Below are 21,013 nucleotides of genomic sequence, written 5' to 3'. Positions count from 1 at the left end.
CCTCAGCACCGAGAGTGATCTTGGTGCAGAGTGCACCACCGGCACCAGCCTCGACTCGGTACCGAGCAACATCCCCAGTGCCGAAGAGGAAGAAACATTGTGCGGAACGCGGACACTCCTCTGCGCTATCGGTACCGGCAGGGTTGAGTGCAGAGATGTACCGGCCACGGCCCAACCAATTCTTCTCTGGTGCCTGCATCTCTGTGCAGGGAGCCTCCCCTGACTCCAAGCTCTATATGTCCTTCAGGGTTAAACCAGGCTAAACATCTGGGGATCTCTTACTTATGCCTAGGGAAAAATGTTGCACCTCCCCACTCCCTGCGTCCAAGCAGCATAGAGATAGTAGTTCCTTTTTGTTTAAGTTTTTTAGCCCCCTCCTGCCCTGTGTTCTAAGCTGCAAACTCAGCTGATAGAAGAAATCCACTTGCATGATTCATCTTCATGGTGTGTGTATGGGAGAACAGACCAACAAACCTCTTTTATCCTCTTTAATGACCACAATACAACTGCTCAAATATTACCTTACAGCACAGGATATAGCTGTTATAAGTGAGCAACTCCCAAATATTCAATAAAGTCTAAACAAACACTTAGAATTCTAATTCTTATTTAACAATACTAGTGCAGAGGTGAGCCAGACTGGTTCCAGCTCTATCTGTAAGTGTTCAACTGAGAGCTGGCACCTGGTCTGCCAGTGTCATATGGAGTGAGGTGGGTCAGGAAGATAGAAAGGGAACTGTATTTGCTTAGATTTATAACATGATTTAAAAAGCACCTGTCCTCAAAGCTACATACCTTTTTGTCAAAATTAAAACTAGCATCGCATTAAAAGTAACAAGTAGCTGTTCCATACCCACAAACCAAAAATAATCAGTGTTGCCAGTGCTAGTTACTTTTTTTATCATGTCTCACAACTTTCAGTGTGTTTCTTATAGTTCCAGCTAATAAGATCAAGTGACTGTGATACTCCCATCTTTCATTTATATATAAAGTTTCTCACTTGACAATGTGAAGTGAATGTATCCTAAAGGTGTGGAAGGCAAAGAAAGATCCCCAAAATATATTGACTTAATCATGATTATTTTTAAAATCCTCCATGGAGGTGTATGTGGTGTGTGTGTGATTCTGACTTGTTTTTGAACAGTTGTGGTTGCCAATACTGAAAACCAAAGTCAGCAATATTCCCCCTCCACAAACATCTGTCCCCTGTCACTAGCTGGCCTGCTAGGACTGGACAAGCTAGTCTCAGCCTTGCTTGTGACCTGGCAGACCTCTCCCCTCCAAATGTGCTTTTTATAATGACTTACCCAGCTGTGTGTGTTCAGAGATGACCACGTGAACTGAGTGGAACAGTCATTTAGGAGAGATGGATGAGGGAGGAAACATCTCCCTTTCTGGGAAGGGCCTAGCAAAGGCTAGAGCAGAGAAAAGGTAACTTGTAAGCTAGAAGAGGAGACAGCAGAAGGGCTGTTGGAAGCAGCATGAAGCCAGGTCTGTTGCAGGCAGAAAAGTACCAGACGCCCTTCAGGAAGAAGGTAGGCCTGGGGAGGGCAGAGCTCAGCACTAAGCGGTAATGGTCCCTGGGAGGGCACTAGACAGATCTATAGGAGGCAGTTAAGTGGATGGTGAAAAGGCTCTGGTAATCCTGAAATAAGATGGTATTTTAGACTGTTTGGGGGAAATCGAGGACTGTTCCCAGCTCTGATGAATAAAAGCCTGACAAGCCAGGTGCAGAGGACTGGGAGTGGAATAACTAAATTTAAAACAAAAACACAGCAGAATTGTTTGGAGCATTGTGTGAAGTGACTACCAAGGAAGCAGCCTAGAAAACACTACTGGGATGGCTAGCTGGTGGGTGGGTACATGCCTTGGTTAGCAGAGAGTGCACCTAAATGGCTGTGGTTGCATACCTCTTCCTTCTCCTCTCTGCTGTCTTCCCACCCACTTCCAATCCCTTTGCTTGTCTTTTCTTCCCTTCTACATGAAGTTCAAGCTCAGTCGCTTCACCCTCAGGAACTTCAATTCCGCTTTTGCCTCCACTTCTGCCTTCAGAGAAATATAGGACTGGAAGGGACCTCAAGAGATTGTCTAGTCCAGTCTCCTGCACTCATGGTAGGACTCAGTATTATCCAGACCACCCCTGATAGGTGTTTGTCTAACCTTAATTGCCAGTGACTGAGATTCCACAATCTCCCTAGGCAATTTATTCCAGTATGTAATCAGCCTGACAGACGGGAAGCTTTTCCTAATGTAAGGGGTTTATTAGCCCCTTACTGAAACTTAGCGGGTCTTTAGGGTTGGCATCTCTTGAGGAAGCAGGATCCTGAAACAGACATAGCCCCCAGGGCCAGTGTGGAGAGGCTAACTATGGTCAGCCTGATAGACAGGGCAAGCAGGCCAATGAGGGAGCCAGGAGGGTGGGGGAGCCCCACCCTTTGTGTGAGCTGGAGCTGCCTGCCTGGGCATCCCTGGGCAGAGCAGGGCCCAGTTAAGGACAAAGCAGCCAGCAGCTGGGAGGTCAGAAAAGAAGCACAGAGAGCTGAGCTGACTCACAGCAGCAGAACCAGAGGGGCATCCCAGAGAGCTGAGCAGAGCGGAGCAGGAGCTTGGGCTGGAGCCATCTGGAGCTGGGTGCGGGGGTCAGAGAAGGAGCCCAGGGAGCTGAGCTGAGCTGGCCCACAGCGGCAGAGCCAGAGGGACATCTCAGAGACCCAAGCCGAGCACAGCTACACTGAGCAGAGCGGAGCTGGGGCTGGAGCTGTCTGGAGCCGGGTGCGGTGAGCAGCTGGGGGAGCAAGGGGACCCTGGGCAGGGTCTGATGCAGGGAGACGCCACCAGCCCAGAAGCCTTGCAGGCCAGACTTGGGGGATTGTGACCCCGACGGGGGCCGACGCAGATTTAGTACCCTGGAGTGGAGACACCCTAGCCCCTGCCCTAAGGGACCACGGCAAGATTGGGGGTTGAGCCCCAGGAATCCTGGGCCCAGCCTTGTCAGGAGAGTGGAAGGGGAGCCCTTGAGGTCAGGTGGGCCTCTGGGTAAAGAGAGTAGGAGTAAGGACTTAGATCCTTTTGCTAGCTAACTCCACTGGGATAGTGTATAAGCCAGGAAAGTTCCTCACAATAGTGGGCCCATTTCCCTGCTTACATAATGTCCAACCTAAACCACCCTTCTTTCAATTTAAGACCACTGCTTATTGTCCTATCTTCAGAGGTTAAGGAGCACAATTTACTTCCCTCCTCCTTGTAACATCCTTTTATGTACTTGAAAATGATGTCCTCTCAGCCTTCTCTCTTCTAGACTAAACAAACCCAATTCTTTTGATGGTCCTTCATAGGTCATGTTTTCTAGACCTTTAATAATTTTTGTTGCTCTCCTCTGGACTTACGCCATTTTTCTACATCTTTCCCAAAATGTGGCAGCCAGAAGTGGATGCAATACTCCAGTTGAGGCCTCATCAGTGCAGAATAGAGTGGAAGAATTACTACTTATGTCTTGCTAACAACACTCCTGTTAATACATCTCTGAATTGGGTGAGTGAGGGGGGAGTGAGTTTGCTTTTTTGGCAACAGTGTTAAATGGATCACAAGCTAAATATGAATCCACTGTGACCCCCAGATCCCTTTCCATAGTACTCCTTCCTAGGCAGTCCTTTCCCATTTTTTATGTGTGCATCTGATTTTCCTTCCTAAGTGGAGTACTTTGCATTTGTTCTTAGTGAATTTAATTCTGCTTACTTCAGATATTTCTCCAGTTTGTCCAGATCATTCTGAATGTTAATCCTATCCTTCAAAATACTTGCAGCCCCTCCCAGCTTGGTATCATATGCAAACTTTATAAGTGTGCTCTTTGTGCCATTATCTAAATCATTAATGAAGATACTGAACAAAACCAGACCCAGAACTGGTCCCTGCAGGACCATACTTGATATGCCCTTCAGCTCATCCTTTGTTTACTTAAGCTTTCTTCTTGGCTGTTCCCTTTCTCCTTTACCCTCTGCTGAATCTGTACCTCTTCTTCATGCCACCCATATGCTTGGAATCATATGCCAAGCTCCCTCCCTCTCCTAAAGTGACCCATCTGTTATGATATGAATTTTAGCTCTAGGAAGTTGGGCTTCAAGCTGAATTCTGCACTATGCTACATCTACTCATCCTTTTAGAAAGGAAACCCTTCAGGACATGGACTTAGCTGCCTCTTTGGCACATTATCTCTTGTACAGGGCCATGCATGCCAGCAGTACTGCATAAGTAGTTATTGAAATTGTTATGCACACGATCTTCCTCCACATCAAAGCATTGGAAACATTTCAACAACTGTATCCCCAAGCAACTGGTGTAGATCAAGAGACTAGATACAGTCATGAGTAATGAGGCTCTCCAAGGCTGTTCTACAGCTAGTACTGCAGCAGTGTGTATACAAATCTAGTGTCCCTGGCCTGCATACACTGCACAAAAAGGGCATATTGGTTCTCTCCTATAATGAACTCTTAATAAGCAAAAGATCTTGCAGTGGGCAGAGGAAAGGATTCTAAGATAGACCTTGCCCACTGTGGTATGGTGACCCAAATCAGTTGTAGTCAGACACTCATGTTTGTGCAGAAAGCTTGGACAGCTTCTTAACATGTTCTTACTCTGTTACACCCACCATCTCATCCCCTGCACCTCCACATTTTCATAGATTAGGGTTGAAAGGGACCTCAGGAGATCATCCAACCCCCTGTTCAAAGCAGGACCAACCCCAACTAAATCAGCCCAGCCAGGGCTTTGTCAAGCTGGGCCTTAACCTCTAAGGATGGAGATGCCACCACCTCCCTAGGTAACCCATTCCAGTGCTTCACCACCCGCCTAGTGAAAAAGGTTTTCCTAATATCCAACCTCGACCTCCCCCACTGCAACTTGAGACCATTGCTTCTTTTCCTGTCATCTACTACCATTGAGAACAGCCTAGCTCCATCCTCCCTGGAACCTGTCAGCCTCTCCTCATTAGTCATGTGCCCCAGCCCCATAATCACTTTTGTTGCCCTTCACTGGACTCACCAATTTGTCCACATCATTTCTGGTGGTGGTGTGCCAAAACTGGACACAATACTCCAAATGTGTCTTCACCAGTGCTAAATAGAAGGGAATAATCACTTCCTTTGATCTGCTGGCAATGCTCCTACTAATGCAGCCCAATATGCCACTGGCTTTCTTGGCAACAAGGTCACACTGTTGACTCATATCCAGCTTCTTGTCCACTGTAACCCCCAGGTCCTTTTCTGCAGAACTGCTGCATAGCCAGTCAGTCCCAAGTCTGCAGTCATGCATGGGATTCTTTCATCTGAATGCAGAACTCTACACTTGTCCTTGTTGAACCCTCTCAGATTTCTTTTGGCCCAATCCTCCAATTTGTCTAGGTCCCTCTGTATCCCACTGGTTCCCAACCTCTTTGGCTTGAGGGCCACAAGTATAATTTTTACAACACTGAAGGGCCACCAGTCTCCACTAGCAGTTCCCTCCTACCCCCACTGCAGCCCGAGGGAAGGAGTTCAGTGAGGAGGATCTCCCATTCCCCTGGCTGCAGCAGGAAACCATGCACTTCACATGGGTCCCTAGGCAGCAGCTTTCTTCTGAAGCCGGAGGACAGGAGATCAGTGCTCCCCCGGGTTCTAGCATGGACTCAGGCAGAGCACTTTGCTATGCTCCCTGCTAGAGCCAGGGGGAGGAGGAGCACTTGATCTCCTGTCCCCTTGGCTGCAGAAAGGAGCCTGCACTGGCAGTGCACTCCATCTGGGTACTTGGGCAGTGGCTCCCTTCTGCAGCCTGCAGCAGGGGAGTTATGGATCACTCTGAAACACCCTGTGGGCCATGGGTTGAGAACCACTGCTGTATCCTATTTCTACCCTCCAGTTTATCTAACACTTTCCCCAGCGTAGTTTCCCTCTTCATCCAGATCATTAATAAAGGTGTTGAACAAAACTGGCCCCAGGACCGACCCCTGGGGCCTACTTGATACCCACTGTCAACTAGACATGGAGCCATTGATCACTACCTACTGAGCCCAATCTAGCCTTTCTTATTCCTGCTTGGAAGCCAGGAATGGTGACTAAGGGGCCACTACCCTCTGAAGGCAGCTTGGCTTCAGCTTTAGTGGATACTTTTTCAGAAGGTGAGCTGATCCTTTAGGTCAGGGGTGGGGAACCTTTTTTCTGTGAAGGGCCTGATGGTGGCCCTGGCGGCGGGGGAGAATTCAGCGATGGGGGGAATTCGGAGGTGGCGTGGTTTCACGGTGGCGGCGGGGTTCCGCAGGGGGCAGTGCCCGCGGCCGAAGTCCCCCCGCCGCCGAAAAGGGGCAAATGGCGGCAGGGTTTCGGCAGCGGGCACTGCCCCCCCCCCCCCCCAACGGAACCCCGCCGCCGCCGTGAAACTGCGCCACAACCGAATTCCCCGCCGCCGCCAAATTCCCCCCGCCGCCAGGTCCAGACCAAATGATTTCGTGGGCCTTATACGGCCTGCCGCAAGCCGGACCAAATGATTTTGCGGGCCTTATATGGCCCGCCACGAGCCGGACGTTCCCCACCCCTGCTTTAGGTGAAGGGTCCAGGGAATTAAGGGCAGAGTAATGTGATATGGGACAAATCCTAGCAGGTCTGGTTTAAAAAGCGGCCTATTCCTGAGCTGGATCTGGGATCCAGGACTCTATAAAGAGTTGGAAGGTAGGCAGAAGATAAGAGATCCTGGGAAGAAACAGTAAATTGGGATGACGTGTGCAGGCTTTCTAGGGATGCCAGGGCTTGGAACCCATAGTAGAGGTTATGCTGCCACTCTGAGGGTGCAGTGACCCATTGCAATTGAGGGGATGTAGGTACTGCTGGTGCTGCCACCTAGTAAGATGATGTAACAATCACTGTGAATAAGGGTAGGAAAAAGGCACTGACTAGACCAGGGGTGTCAAACATATCACATTTGGCCCGCAAACCTTTTTGATCTGGCCCATGTTCGGCCAGTGTTTCAGTGAGTAGTGCTGCCGCCGAAAGTTTCTCTGCGTATGGCATTGCCCCTTTAAGAAATTTGTCGGCAGAGGGCCCACTCTAAGAGAGTCTTAAAGCGGAAATACCATCCTCCGCAGAAATCCCGCTGCTGAAAAGGGCCCATGCTGTGCCGCCGAAAATGGAAGATAGCCCGAATTTTTCGGCAGTGGGCATTGCATGGCCCCCGTGAAGGGCATGTTACGTGAATTTGGCTTGTCACCATCAGCGAGTTTGACACCCCTGGACTAGACCCATCCCAGGAGAAGGACCATGTGGGAAAAGTATTGGGGTAGAGAAGGCAGACCCTCGAGGAAGGCCTGTGGCTGGTGAGGCTGGGGCAAAACAACTGTTTCTCTAAGAAGGGTGGCCTCTATGTGAGTTGGCTGGAAAAGCTAAGTAACCTGAGTGAACTGAGACATTGGATGCTGGTGGCTTTCCATGGGAGAAAGGGAAACTACAGTGTGACCTCAAGAGGAAAATTGAGGCAATGGATGGGCCTGAAACCAGTCTGGCTAGGTCCTTGCTATGGAGATAATGGAAAACTGGCCATCTTTACGACGAGCAGTCTCCGGCCATCTTGCTTGAAAGCAGCCTGTGGTTTCAGTCCAACTGATAGCCATGGTAAATGATGGCAGCTTTGGATAAGGTCAAGACTTTGCAAGTGTGAAGACAAAATCAGGAAACTGAGAACTCTCTTAAAAAGAACACACGCACTACACCACACCCACACTGCAAGATTGGCAGTAAAACTCAGCAGTGGCAGCATTGTCTGCATTGCATAACAGTAAGAGCAGGGGCCCTTCTTATGGAGACAGCAGGAGTCAGATGTGGGGACATTAACTGGTGCACCCTTTGTGCCAATGTAGCTGATACAAGGGGGTTCTAAGGACAAACTTTGGGAATACTGCTGGGGCAAGAGCGGGAGCAAGAGAGCTAGCAGTGGGGTGAGGGAAGGGTAGGGAGGGTCTATAGTGCCTTCCTCAGAGGAGCAGAAGTCCCCAGGGGATGCATTGGCAGTTCTTGAAAGGGGAAGTGGCTTATGCTGGTATAGGGATGACTGTGGGCTGCACTCATGGAGGCTGCTGCATTTCCTTTGCTCCAGGTATCCTTTTTAAATTTGCTTTTCTGCCACTTCTAGTTGCAAAATTATTGGTAATGTCACAGCAGCAAACAAACCCAATGATTGCTGAGACTGACACTCCCAAGGCAGTGGGCAGCAGGATAGTCCCTGCTGCGGCTGTCTGTAGCAGTCAAGTCCTATGGTAATGTCCTTCCCACGTAAATGTAGCATGTTTTGTTAACACAATGATAACATGCCTCAACTCTCTTCCCATTTTCTGTACATCTGGGACTGACCCATGGTCAGTACTTGGTCTTGGGAGCAGGAAGTGATGCAGGAATCTGAGCTCTCTGGCAGTTTTGAACTAGGCCAAGCTCCCTATGGCTGTTGTGGGTCAACTTTTTTTTTTCTAGTGTAGACAAGGCCATAGGAAGAAAGAATCAGTTTCACATGTACAAAATAGGAAATGGCTGCCTAGCAAGGAGTACCATTCTGAGATGTATTAGCAGGACTGCCATATGCAAGAAATGATTCTGCTCTACTCCTTGCTGATTAGGAGTATTGTGTCCAGTTCTGGCCACCACATTTCAGGAGAGATGTGGACAAATTTGAGAAATTACAGAGAAGAGCAACAAAAATGATGAAAGGGCTAGAAAGCATGACCTGTGAGAAGACTGAAAAACTGGACTTGTTTAGAGTGGAGAAGAGAAGACGGGGGGAGGAGGGGTGGGGAACTTAACTGTTTTCAAGTACATAAAAGGTTGTTACGGGGAGGAGGTAAATTGTTCTTGTTAACCTCTGAGGAAGGGATTACATTGTGGTAAGGTGGTCTAGGTTGGACATTAGGAAAAGTTTCCTGTCTGTCAGGGTATGTAAGCACTGGAATAAATTGCCTAGGAAGGTTGTGGAATCTCTGTTTAACCTGCTCTTAAATCTCCAATGACAAACAACTGTCAAGGTTGGTCTACATAATACTTAGTCCTGCCATGAGTGCAAGCAACTGGACTAGAAGACCTCTTGAGGTCCCTTCCAGTCCTATGATTCCATGCATAAAAGGCAGGATGGTAAGAGCCATGGGGAGGGGGAGGGAAGTAAGAAGGGTATCAAGTTTGGAATGGATGATTTGGGAGGAGGGAGAAAACACAAAGACTACAACAATGCTGTGCAAAGCCTTGAAGGGCAGGATGAGAAGTTCATACTTGATGCAGTGGAAAGGAAGGAGGAGCCATGGAGTGCTTCAAAGAAGGGAGGGATGTGGTATGATTAACAGGCAGGCTGGCTTGGAGTGATATGGATATCATAGAAGCTGAGGCTGGATTCTGTTTCATGGAGTTGGGAGGGTGAGGTGGAACTTTAACATGTTAATGTTTATAAAGTGCTCTTCCTTTGGAAAAAGAGGAAGCAAGACCCTTCCTTGCAGGAGCTGTCTTCAGGTCTCCTAATGGAGCAGGTCAGGACCCTGGCAAAGAGGCTAGTACTAACTATAGGCAGGCTGAGGGTCAGCTGCTTCTTTAAGGAGAGTCCAATACAAAGAAGTTCTTTGAATTCCTTTGTATTTGACTCTCCTTAATGTTAATGTCTTGGGCATTGTGCCTTTGTTTCCTTCTGAAGGACGCTGCTTGATCTGTCAACCTAAAGCCTTGAATTATAATCCACAGGTGGGTCCCATCAGCATGTGCATGTCCAAATCTGCTCTGATGGATGAGTCTATTGAGAAAGCCAAGTCTCCGCCTATTGTGGCTATTGTTTTAGCAGCCTGCCCCTCCCAGTTTTCTGTAGATTCCAGTAATGGATTAATTTTACTACTTTGATAGGAACCTCTAGGTGCTTTGCAAAATGAGTACATTCCATCTGACTCATCAAGCCCTTCTGTCACGCACTCCACACTCAGATCTTCTAAAGCTTTCTGCTGAATGATCCCTGCCCTGTATCTAGCAGACACTGAAGGCAGTGGCACATGAATCTGTCAGTTTCATGGGTTTGCTATTTCTGATTTTCTTGTCTTGTCTTGGACTGTGCTCTGTAAGGGAAGGCACTACACAATCTCCAAAGACTGGCTTTGCATACTGTAGTTCAGTCTCCACAGTCATGCTGCTTTCTTCAGTGGAGTAGGATGACTCTTTCTTCAGGAGCATCAGGAGAAAACCTTGGCTTAGACAGTCCCAGAGCTCCTTGTCAATCTATATCCTGGTTTTCATATTAGTCAAGTGTTGGCATCCAGCAGGGTTGGTTGAAAAGATCCAAGGTCCTAGCCTGTACAGCTGAGTCAGCCCTCTTGCACACTCACCATCCCATAGGGAGGTAAGAGAGAATCCCAGGACTAGATGAGCCTCCAGCCCTTCCATATCTAGGTCACCTTTTCAGTGGGAACTGAACGTAGAAGCTTAGCTGGTCTCTGCTGTTCCTTAATATGTTATTGTTTTTGATGTGCTAAAGAAAAGGGCCCTGCCCAAACTACTCCTTGAGGAAAATGAATTAATTCAAGTTTGAGTCATTAGGACTCAATCCTGTTTGTAAAGGGTGTGTGTGTGAGATCGAAATGCTGGAGGGGGGCGCACACAGCCTCAGGAACAGGATAATGGACCATCTCTGTACTATTGCCTCCCTGATTCCAGTCCACTATCAGAAGACGAACCAAATCAAGAGAGATCTGAATTAGCAAATGCCTGTTGTGTAGTTGAACTGCTTTAAAAATACAACAGCACTGCAAATAAAATATTTGGGACAGTCAATACAGGAATTCAGGAAGTGTGAACTACAGGGCCCTGTAGAAGAGGCTATAAACTATAGGACTATCACACTCAATGATCAGCCTTTATAATTCATTCAGCTGCTTCATAGCCTGCTTTCTAGGGGCACATCTAACCTGGCCAGGTTGGGCCATTCCAGAAAGTACCAGAGCTGATCTCTGTTTTGGTCCCCACAAGATCTTCTGGAGGTTAAACTGTGAGGCAATCTGCTACTCCCACCTCTCTTCACAAGAGATGGTTTAGATTAAAGTGTCTGAGGAAAAGCTTAGACTGAGCTGTGATGTGAATTTGGGTTGCTTTGCTAATGTCTTGCTTGCTCCCTGAATACAAACACACCAGAACGTGGCAGCGCCCCTCAGCATGATCCCAGCTGGCTCTAGCAAGCAGTTAGGTTGAGTTTCAAAGCAGGTTTTCCTACAGAGAGACTTAAGTGACTGAAGAAAAATCAGCTGCATAACAGGAATGACCTTCTAAATAGAGTATAACAGAATTGTTCCGTGTGTTGGGAATACTGTGGGATGGCTTCTTAAATCATGAGGCTCCCTAATCTTAATGATGTTGTAAAACATAGTTATACTATGCAACTATCTTCTTCCCTGCTTCTTACAAAGTGATATGTGCTGCACATAAGCAAAGTTCTGTCCTTGTAGAGCTGAGTAGTCGCCAAATATGCCAATCTCCACATTAAAACTAATGCTATTTATTCCTCTATGGGAATGTCTAAGCAAGAATTGGCGACTGGATAAACCAGTGGGAGAACACTTTAATCTCCCAGGGCACACTGTCACTGACCTGAAAGTTGCTGTACTTCTTCAAAAAAACTCCAAAAACAGACTCCAAAGAAAAAAGGCTGAGTTAGAAATGAGCTGCAAACTTGACACATTCAAACCGGGTTTAAACAGAGATTTGGAATGGCTCTCATTACAAGAGGTAAATTGCTTTGCTCACCCATTCTCACCTCCTACTCAATGACTGTCATTCGCCCTCAAGTACCCGGCTTTCATCCACCTCCCCCATTGTTCTCGATGCACTTGTATATCTATGTTTCCTATTTACTGTATCATTCTACCTCTGCATCTGACGAAGTGAGCTGAGTCTCACGAAAGCTTATGCCTACAAAAATTAAATGTGTTAGTCTTTAAAGTTCCCTAGAACTCTCGTTTTTGCTGTATACAGACTAACACGGCTACCCCTCTGGAACTGTTATACATGATTATTACCATTCAACTGTAAGCTTTGATGGCACAATGAGACTTGCTAACACACTATCTTCCCTTTTATTTGTAGAAAAAAAGATTGTTCACACAATGTCCTACTCACTGCACTGACCAGCCTAGGCAGATTTAAAAGCACAAAAGTGAATACATTCAAACTTACGCTGCTTGCAATTTAAAATCTATCACTTTTTAGACTTACAGTAGATGGACAGACATTGAATAACACAGTAATGCTAACTTACTTATACAGCCCATGCAATATGTACTAATCAAGGTTACTCTGGGGACCTGAACACTAATTTCCTGGCTTTTGTGCTCTTAAAATCCCACCCATGCTGATGCATGATTTGTGGGGCTATTTCCTTTTAAGAAAGGGTATGTTCACACATCTTATCAATCTTGCCCTCTTCTAAGCGGACATATCACTCTAGAGGATAGATTTTGCCTAACTGGTGGGCATCTTTCCCCCAAGGAACTGTGTGCTGTCTCACAAAAGCAATTCTTGGGCCTGGTCTAAACTACAAAGTTTCTGTTGATTGTAATTGATTTTTGCATGTGTCCACACCCAAAGTGGATTCCTGCTGATGAAACCCAGATGTTCTGTTGCCAAAATATTTCTCTCCTCCAAAGGACACAAGTCTTCAGCTGACATAATTTATGTTGGCAAAGTACCAGTGTGGATCCTGCATTACTGTAAATTAGCAAAAACCATTCTCTAGCAAGTCCCACAATGCCCCTGCAACTGCTCTGGTCACAATTTTTGAGCTTCACTGCCTAGTTGTCCCAGTGACAGGAAGCCACCCCCTGTTTAAAAATCCCCAATGAGTTTTGGTAACACCCTTTTTCTGGCTAGCTCACCTTCGTAAGGAGAGAAGGACAGTTCAGAAAAAGAGCTCCAGCTACATTTTGAGCTATTACTTGGACTAGGAAAAGTCCTGGATCTCCTCAATCTGGGGGGAGAAGGGGTAGTGCAAGGCAACTGTAAAGGTGTCCATATGGGCATTGCAAAGGGGATGCAAGAGCTGGGCAACAAGGACAAGAAGCAATGTCAGGTGAAGCTGCTATGAAGACAAGGGTGGCCAACAGAAAATCTGGGGCTACCCTTAAACATGCCACTTCTACAGTGAGATCCATGCCATGCTTGTTGGAAGGACCCCCACCACCACCAATTGTGACTGGACACCTCACAAAACAGAGGAAGGAACCTCCTGACTGCGCGGTGAGGATGAGCTCATTGCAGAGATGCACAGCCTGCAGTAAGCCAGGAGCTAGCTCCTCAATGCCTAGAAGTAGCCCTGCGAGGAAGGGGATGGGAGGTTGATTAAGTGTTGTTACATTTAGGGGGAAGGTATTGTGCATAGGGATTTGTTTCTTTGTGGTGCCCAAAATCTCTCCCTGCCTCTCCTCCACCTTTTCAAAATGGTACGTGGTCAGAACAAAGGAATTTTTTGAAGTAGCCAATTTTTCATGTGTATTTGGCAATTTAAAATAAGATCTTAGAATCATTTAGTATCCATCATGTTATGGCATCAAGTTAGTATTATGATAGCTGAAATTCTAACATTAGAAAATCAATTTATTGCAAACAGATACTGAAATCAATAACTGACCATAAAAATGAAGTGCATAAGAAATTTAAAAATCCCTTGGCATCACTCCAGTGACTGTCCACTTAGAGCACTTTTTTTCTTAAAGAGATCAGGTACATGTTTACCTTAACCTTCGTTGTAAACACAGCAAAAGACAGTCATTTCGGTTTTTGTTTTGTTTTTCAGGTCCAACTTCCCCTGTCCAAAACCAATCTTTCTCCTGCTGTGCTTGGTCTGAGAATAGAGGTCGTGTCATCGCCTGGGCTCAGGGGTTTTCTTTGGCTTGTGGTGCTAGGTGGGTGGCAGCAGTCCTCCTCTTGTAGAGCACATTGTTCCAAAGGACATTAATGTACAGATCAACAATCTCAACATTTTCTAGACAATACTCCTAATCCTCTTCTGGACCTTTTCTAGAAAGGGTGGCCTTTTTCCTTCCCCACAATGGGAGACCTTTCCATGTCACTCTGTGAGCGCTATTGCTGTGAACTAACCAACCTCAAGCCACATGAAGCTTCGCAGGGCCTTCATCGGCCTTTTGGGTGTGATCTGCCTGTAACAAGTTTTTGCAACACTGACTACAGTATTGCCCCCACCCCTTATGACTACACGTTTTCAACAGCATCTCCATGCTATGCACCATGTTCAGCTGCAGAGCAGTCCTAAAGCAGCTCTGACCCTCTACATATTTTCATAAAGATCTTTGTCAGGAAAGAAATTAGGGAATCAAAGAAGATTAGAGTTGGAAGGGACCTCAGGAGGTCATCTAGTCCAACCCCCTGCTCAAAGCAGGACTAACCTCAGCTAAATCATCCCAGCCAGGGCTTTGTCAAGCCATAGCTTAAAAACCTCTAAAGATGGAGATTCCACCACCTCCCCAGGTAACCCATTCCAGTGCTTCACCACCCTCCTAGGGAAAAACTTTTTCCTAATATCCAACCTAGACCTCCCCCACTGAAACTTGAGACCATTGCTCCTGTTCTGTCATCTACTACCATTGAGAATAGCCTAGCTCCATCCTCGCTAGAACCCCCTTTCAGGTAGTTAAAGGCTGCTATCAAATCCCACCTCATTCTTTTCTTTTGCAGACTAAACAAACCTAGTTCCCTCAGCCTCTCCTCATAAGTGTTGTGCTTCAGCCCCCTAATAATTTTTGTTGCCCTCTGAGATAAGGATACAGATTATGCTGCTGCCGCCTTGCTTGGGGTGGTGGCCTGGGCCTGTGAACACTGAATCATCAATCATGCACACAATCTGATGAGGAGGTGGTCTGTGGGTGCTTTGTCCCATAATATCCTATAACATGTTTGTTGCTTGAGGAGTTGCATGATGTCCTGTTCTCAATGCATCTCTCTGAAGCCTAGTCGCCTGGTCAGTCTGAGGACTGAAGAAGCTCTGTAAGTGTGTCCTACTTGTGCAGTTCCTTTTTCTCCTGAAGGTGGGCAACATGGTTGAGGGGGCCTCTCAGATACCAGGCCAAGGACACTGATAAGACAGAGATATTGTTGATTGACAGTGGTGGCTGAAAGGAAGAGTCCGAGAACTCTGAGAAATATAAGTTAGATGAATGGACTATAAAATGAATAGAGAGCTGGCTAGATCATCAGGCTCAACAGGTAGTGATCAGTGGCTCCATGTCTACCTGGCAGCCGGTCACAAGCGGAGTGCCCCAGGGGTCGGTCTTGTTCAACATCTTCATTAATGATCTGGAGGATGGGGTAGATTGCCCTCAGCAAATTTTCAGATGACACTAAGCTAGGGGGAGTGCTAGATACCCTGGAAGGCAGGGATAGGATACAGAGTGACCTAGACAAATTGGAGGATTGGGTCAAAAGAAATCTGATGAGGTTCAACAAGGACAAGTGCAGAGTCCTCCACTTAGGACAGAAGAATCCCATGCACAGCTACAGCCTGTGGACCGACAGGCTAGGCAGCAGTTCTACAGAAAAGGCCCTGGAGGTTACAGTGGATAAGAAGCTGGGTATGAATGAGCAGTTAGCCCTGGTTGCTGAGAAAGCTAATGGCATATTGGGCTGCGTTAGTAGGAGCATTGCCAGCAGATCAAGGGAAGTGATTATTCCCCTCTATTCGGCACTGGTGTGGCCGCATTTGGAGTATTGTGTCCAGTTTTGGGCTCCCCACTACAAAAAGGATATGGACAAGTTGGAGAGAGTCCAGTGGAGGGCAACAAAAGTGATTAGGGGGCTGGAGCACAAGACTTATGAGGAGAGGTTTAGGGAACTAGGCTTGTTTAGTGTGCAAAAGAAAAGAATGAGGGGGGATTTGATAGCAGCCTTCAACTACCTGCAAGGGGGTTCTAGCAAGGATGGAGCTAGGCTGTTCTCAGTGGTAGTAGATGATAGAACAAGGAGCAATGGTCTCAAATGGCAGTGGGGGAGATCTAGGCTGGATATTAGGAAAAAGTTTTTCACTAGGAGGGTGGTGAAGCACTGGAATGGGTTACCTAGGCAGGTGATGGAATCTCCATCTTTAGAGCTTTTTAAGCTGCGGCTTGACAAAGCCCTGGCTGGGATGATTTAGCTGAGGTTAGTCCTGCTTTGAGCAGGGGGTTGGACTAGATACCTCCTGAGGCCCTTCCAACTCTAATATTCTATGATTTGAGTCAACCTATGGAAATCATTGCCGGGGATGTTATGAAGGCCAAAAGTATGACAGCAAAAAAGAATTAGATAAGTTAATGGAGGACAGTTCCATCAGTAGGTGTTAGCCAAGATGGCCAGGGATGCAACTCCATGCTCTGGGTGTCTCTAAACCACTGAGACTGAGACTGGATAGCAAAGGATAGCTCACGCAAAACTGTTCTGTTCTGTTCATTCCCTCTGAAGTATCTGGCACTGGCCACTGTCAGAAGACAGGACACTGGGCTAGATGGACAACTGGTCTGACCCAGAATGGTTGTTCTTAAGTTCCAAACCCATAAATTACTGCTCTAAATTCCCTAGTTAAATGTAGTGATAATGCAGTCTATTCAAATGTGACTTAAAGAAACCATATGAGAGAAGTGATGCCCTGAGCAATCAAGTTATGCATTTAACTCACCCGCCATGAGATTTCTTTCTTCTCTTCCGCATTTCTAAATAGTTCAGGGTATGGATGTAAGACTGTCAAAGTGTATCATGTCATATCAGCATTAATAATAAAAGGCTTAGTGTTCTCTTACTCATCTCTATGCAGCTAAAATTTACACAAAGTGGGTGTGCACTAGTGTTTCTTGGTCCCTCGTATACTCTACCTGTGGCACATAATAGTCTAGTCTCATGAAGGTTGCAATACTTTGGTTTAATTTCGGTTGTTGGATTTAGTGTGCATGTGGTTGTGCTTTTGGTGGCCTGTGATATGTGGAAGGTCAGACTAGCTGATCTGCTAGTTCCTTCTGGCCTTAAACTCTACTGACTGCGTGTGACCTGTGTTCTTAGTGTGGGTTCGTTGTAAACATCCTTGTAAATGTACTACTTAAAACATGTTGTGTTACACAATCTGAAGCTTAATTACACTTATCTAAAACTGGCAAATGCCCAAGGAAAGATAAAGTGTTTCCCAAAGCCTTTAATAACATTTAACACTGAGGGTGATTATCAACTGGAACAATTTACCAAGGGTTGTGGTGGATTCTCCATCACTGGCAATTTTTAAATCAAGATTGGATGTTTTTCTCAAAGATATGCTCTAGTTCAAAAGGAATTATTATGAGGAAGTTCTATGGGCCAGTGTTATACAGGATGTCATGCTAGATGATCACAATGGTCCCTTCTGGCCTTGGGATCTATGAATACTAATGGAACAAGATTTCTTAGGTGGGATGTAAAGAGAGAAATGTTATCCATAAGAAGGAAAAAGCAACTTCATGTTTGGCTAGTTTAAGTTTGGGTTTTGGTCACTTGGGACACGAGTTGGAGAAGGAAATGGCAAGTATCACACATCTATTTTACAACTTGTCTTTTTTTGGAAAAGAAGCGTGTTTGCTATGTTAGCAGACTTGTAGCCCATATTAATAATTTTTATTTCTATAGCATCGTAATTGTGTAAGTCACAGTCCAAATAAATATAGAAGACCTGTCCCTGCCTGACCAGCTTACAAATAGCTGCACCAGGCCTTCTCCCCTGGAAACATTGCTGAAATGTGGAATTCTGGTTTTATGTAAATGACATGACCAACTGCCTTTTACGTGTAATTCTCTGATAAGTACCACAATCCAGTAGTCTGAATGACATGCAGGCATTATTGGCAGTGTACTCTGGGACTGGTTTATGCCTGTGCACATAACCTCACAGCAGGAGCTCCCTTTAAAAAGTTCATAGCTGGGTTTCGTTTCTGTCTCCACTGTATTTGTTAATTGTTTGTTAATAGTTTTGAAGCTGATGATATGTGTGCGTCATTTGTTTCCAGTTTATTTGGATCTTTGCCCTGGAGGAAGCTTTTGAACGCAGAGCTGTTTTTCCTGAGTGAGTAAGCCCTCTCTACACTAATTATCTCTCTCTCTCTCCTCTGCTCTTTTCATCTTCCCAATCTCAAGATTTATCTAGAAACAAAGGCTGGCAACTCATCCTGGAATGAGGCTGTTCTGAGATTTCAACACAAGGTGATCGAAGGGAAAGAACTTGGGGAGCTTCCGATCCCACTGTTCTAGATATCTTGTATCTTTGTACTGGGTTTTTCTTGACTTCCATAATAATTTCAAGATTGCTTATAGATGAGAAAAAAGTTGGCTATGCCCTTTTGCTGTTTTGATGTCTTATTTTTCACATGAAAAAAATGTAGATCTTGTCTTTGCTAACCCTGTTTTTCCTGAAGGACTCTATGAACAACTGAAGCAATAGCGTGATTATATCACATCAGACAACAAGCAATTGAAACTTGATTAATTTACTAAGACTTGTTATGATGCTTTGGTTCAGCTTTTTGGCCCTTTTGAGGCTTCTTTGCAATGCCCCAGTGACACAACACAGCTTTAAACTCAGTTTAAATGGATGGTTTGTTGAACTGGTTGGGTTGGCATGCATAGCACTTCCTACCCCACTTTTTTCACAGCCTGATGTAGGGAGTACAGTCAGACAGCTGCTATGTCCACTTACGCCCCAGTTGCCATGTTGACCCTTGGGAAGCCATTATCCCCTTGTGCAAGTTAGAGAACCCCTGAGGCTGCTCTTAAATTATGCCTCAGGACTTGATCCAGTGCTTGGTAGTGCCAGGATCAGGGTTCTGTAAAGGTAGCTTTAAACTGAGGTTTGTGAAAGCAAACACCATCATCCAAGTGTACAGTAGTGATCACCAATGGTGTACCATAGGTCTCCGGCATCTGGGGCCAGTGCTTGCATTTGCGCCCCTGGTTGGTGGCAGCACCCCATGGGGCTGTCTGTGTGTCTGTGGGCTGGTTTCTCCCCCACTCCTCCTCCCACTGCGGGGGCGCCGGGTGCGACTGGAAGCGGGAGTAAGAGGGGCAGATACCTCCGGGCTGCCTGGCAGACGGGACGCGTGACAGGTTCTGCTCCAGAGCCCTGCCATTGGGTTTGCAGCCTGGCCCCTGCGCGGTTAGGATCCCTGCAGCTCTTTGGTGTCCTTAAACTTCCAAAGCTGGGCTGTCTGTGTGGATAATCATCCCCTAAATGGACCTGGGGCAGCAGCCCCCTTCCCTGCCTGAGCAGCCCTGTGTCTATTGGTGTCACAAGGAGCTTGCTCTTGCCTTTTTAACATGTCAGCATGTGAAGGTGAGGGGCAGATTATGGTGAAATCTGCAGCATCTTCAGACTAAGCAAAGCACAGAGCCTGTGAGAGCTTGCTTTGCTTCCTCCCAGCTGAGCCTGTTTGTTTCAAGATTGAAAAAGTGATGCAGAGACTCCCAGCCCTGGCTTTGTTGCACCTCTGCGTTCTTATTGGCTGAGCAAAGACTAGGCCACAGAGGGAAGGAGGGGAAGAGCCCAGCAAGCTTTCCCAGCTGTTAGGAAAATCAGGGTGAGGCAAGAGCTCCCCGCACCATCCTACCTAAGTGGTGCCCCTGCCAAGCATGGGGCTGGAGGGGCCGGGAGGACACTTGCTCCCCCCACAGTGGGAGCCCTCCGCAGCCAGGTGGGGATGTCAAAGCCCCGGTCCCTGGCCACCTGCAACAGTGAAGGGGTGGCTCCTTCAAGGAGAGCCCAGCCACTGCCACCCTCAGCCAGTGCTGGGGGCATGGCCCCCACCCACCTCCTACCCTCTCAGTGCACCACTGGTGATTGCATGTGCAAGTCAGGTGTGAGCAAAAGTATACATTTGAAGTTTTGGGCCTTGGTATACAGTGTGCTGCCTGTATCGCTGTGATCATTTTATATGGGGAGGAATAACACTGGATTTTGTATGTAAATGCATGACTTTCATTTCTACACTCCAAGACACTTGGATTTGGTCACAGCATGCTGTCCTAAAATTAGGCTGTGTCAAATGTGTATGGGTCATGCCCCCAGCTCTGTGGGTGACATGCACAAGAATCCTCAGTTTGTGATGGTGATGTCTTTGGTTGCTTTCCTAAAGTGCTTCTGAGGCTCACTGGGAACATGTGATAGGTGTATTGCATGGATCATGGAAATGCCTAGTGTCCTGGATTTGCTTTTGCAGGTCCCCAGAATTGGTTTTCTAGCCTCAATGTGGTTGTAGTGTTTGTCTTTCCCATTCGTAGGAGTCAGGCAGGAAGCTTGAAGAAAATACTAATTTACAATTTTGTTTTGGTTGACTAAGTATAGCATGTTACAGTAATTTATTATGCAGATACAGAAGTAATAGCATAGCACACAACATTACAGAAATTAAGTGGGCACTGGCAAAAATATTCCATTTTTAAAGCAGATTAATTTGTGAAATCTGGAAAAAGTATCCTCAACCACCTTGAGTTCCCCATGCTGTTTCTGTGGGATACACAATTCACAACGTCACTGGCATTGCAAAGGAAATGTTACATAATTTAAACAGTTCTTTGAAAGTTTTATTAATTGCTAACAAACTGGGATTAGATCACAACCAGACTGTAACTGTAATGAAACACCTGATGGAAAAACCAATGCTCTGACCAATCTTAACACCAAGATTCAATGTATAAAGTCAATAAAACACTGAAACAATATTCCTAAAGAGTGGGGGGTTGCATTTGCAATAGACTCATTGTTTAGCTCTGTCACTCACAATTCACCTGAGGCAGAAGAGTGTCCACAGGCTGTACTGTATATCGTTGCATTTGTTCTAGGACAAGAGTTCCAGAGTAGAGAGGAAAAAAAGAAACACAAATAGAGGTATTGGAGATTAGACAAGGAAATATTGTGGAAGCAAGAGAATTCATCCTGGAGAGAGATGAGATATTTTCCTCCTATTCGTTTGGAGAATTTTCCTGCATTGCACTTCAGA

General features: G+C 46.3%; 1 protein-coding gene across 2 annotated transcripts in view; it reads left to right on the top strand.

Moving 5' to 3' along the window:
- The window catches only part of CCNDBP1 (cyclin D1 binding protein 1), a 36,995-nt gene extending 16,269 nt beyond the window's left edge, over positions 1-20,726 (top strand). Inside the window, exon 11 of one of the 2 annotated variants that reach the window (XM_067553894.1) lies at positions 18,159-20,726. In XM_067553894.1, coding sequence (XP_067409995.1) covers positions 18,159-18,168 — 10 coding nt within the window. In that variant the 3' untranslated portion in view covers positions 18,169-20,726. Of the gene's footprint in view, positions 1-13,812; positions 13,919-18,158 lie in introns of those variants that run through there. The other variant, XM_067553892.1, reaches the window with a different exon arrangement.
- The last annotated feature ends 287 nt before the right edge of the window (positions 20,727-21,013 follow it).

Source organism: Emydura macquarii, unplaced genomic scaffold (assembly GCF_026122565.2).
Source record: "Emydura macquarii macquarii isolate MOO-44397 ecotype Brisbane River unplaced genomic scaffold, CSIRO-AGI_Emac_v2 contig_1483, whole genome shotgun sequence".
NCBI classification, from domain to species: Eukaryota; Metazoa; Chordata; order Testudines; family Chelidae; genus Emydura; species Emydura macquarii.
This window is presented reverse-complemented; position numbering and strand designations above follow the sequence as displayed.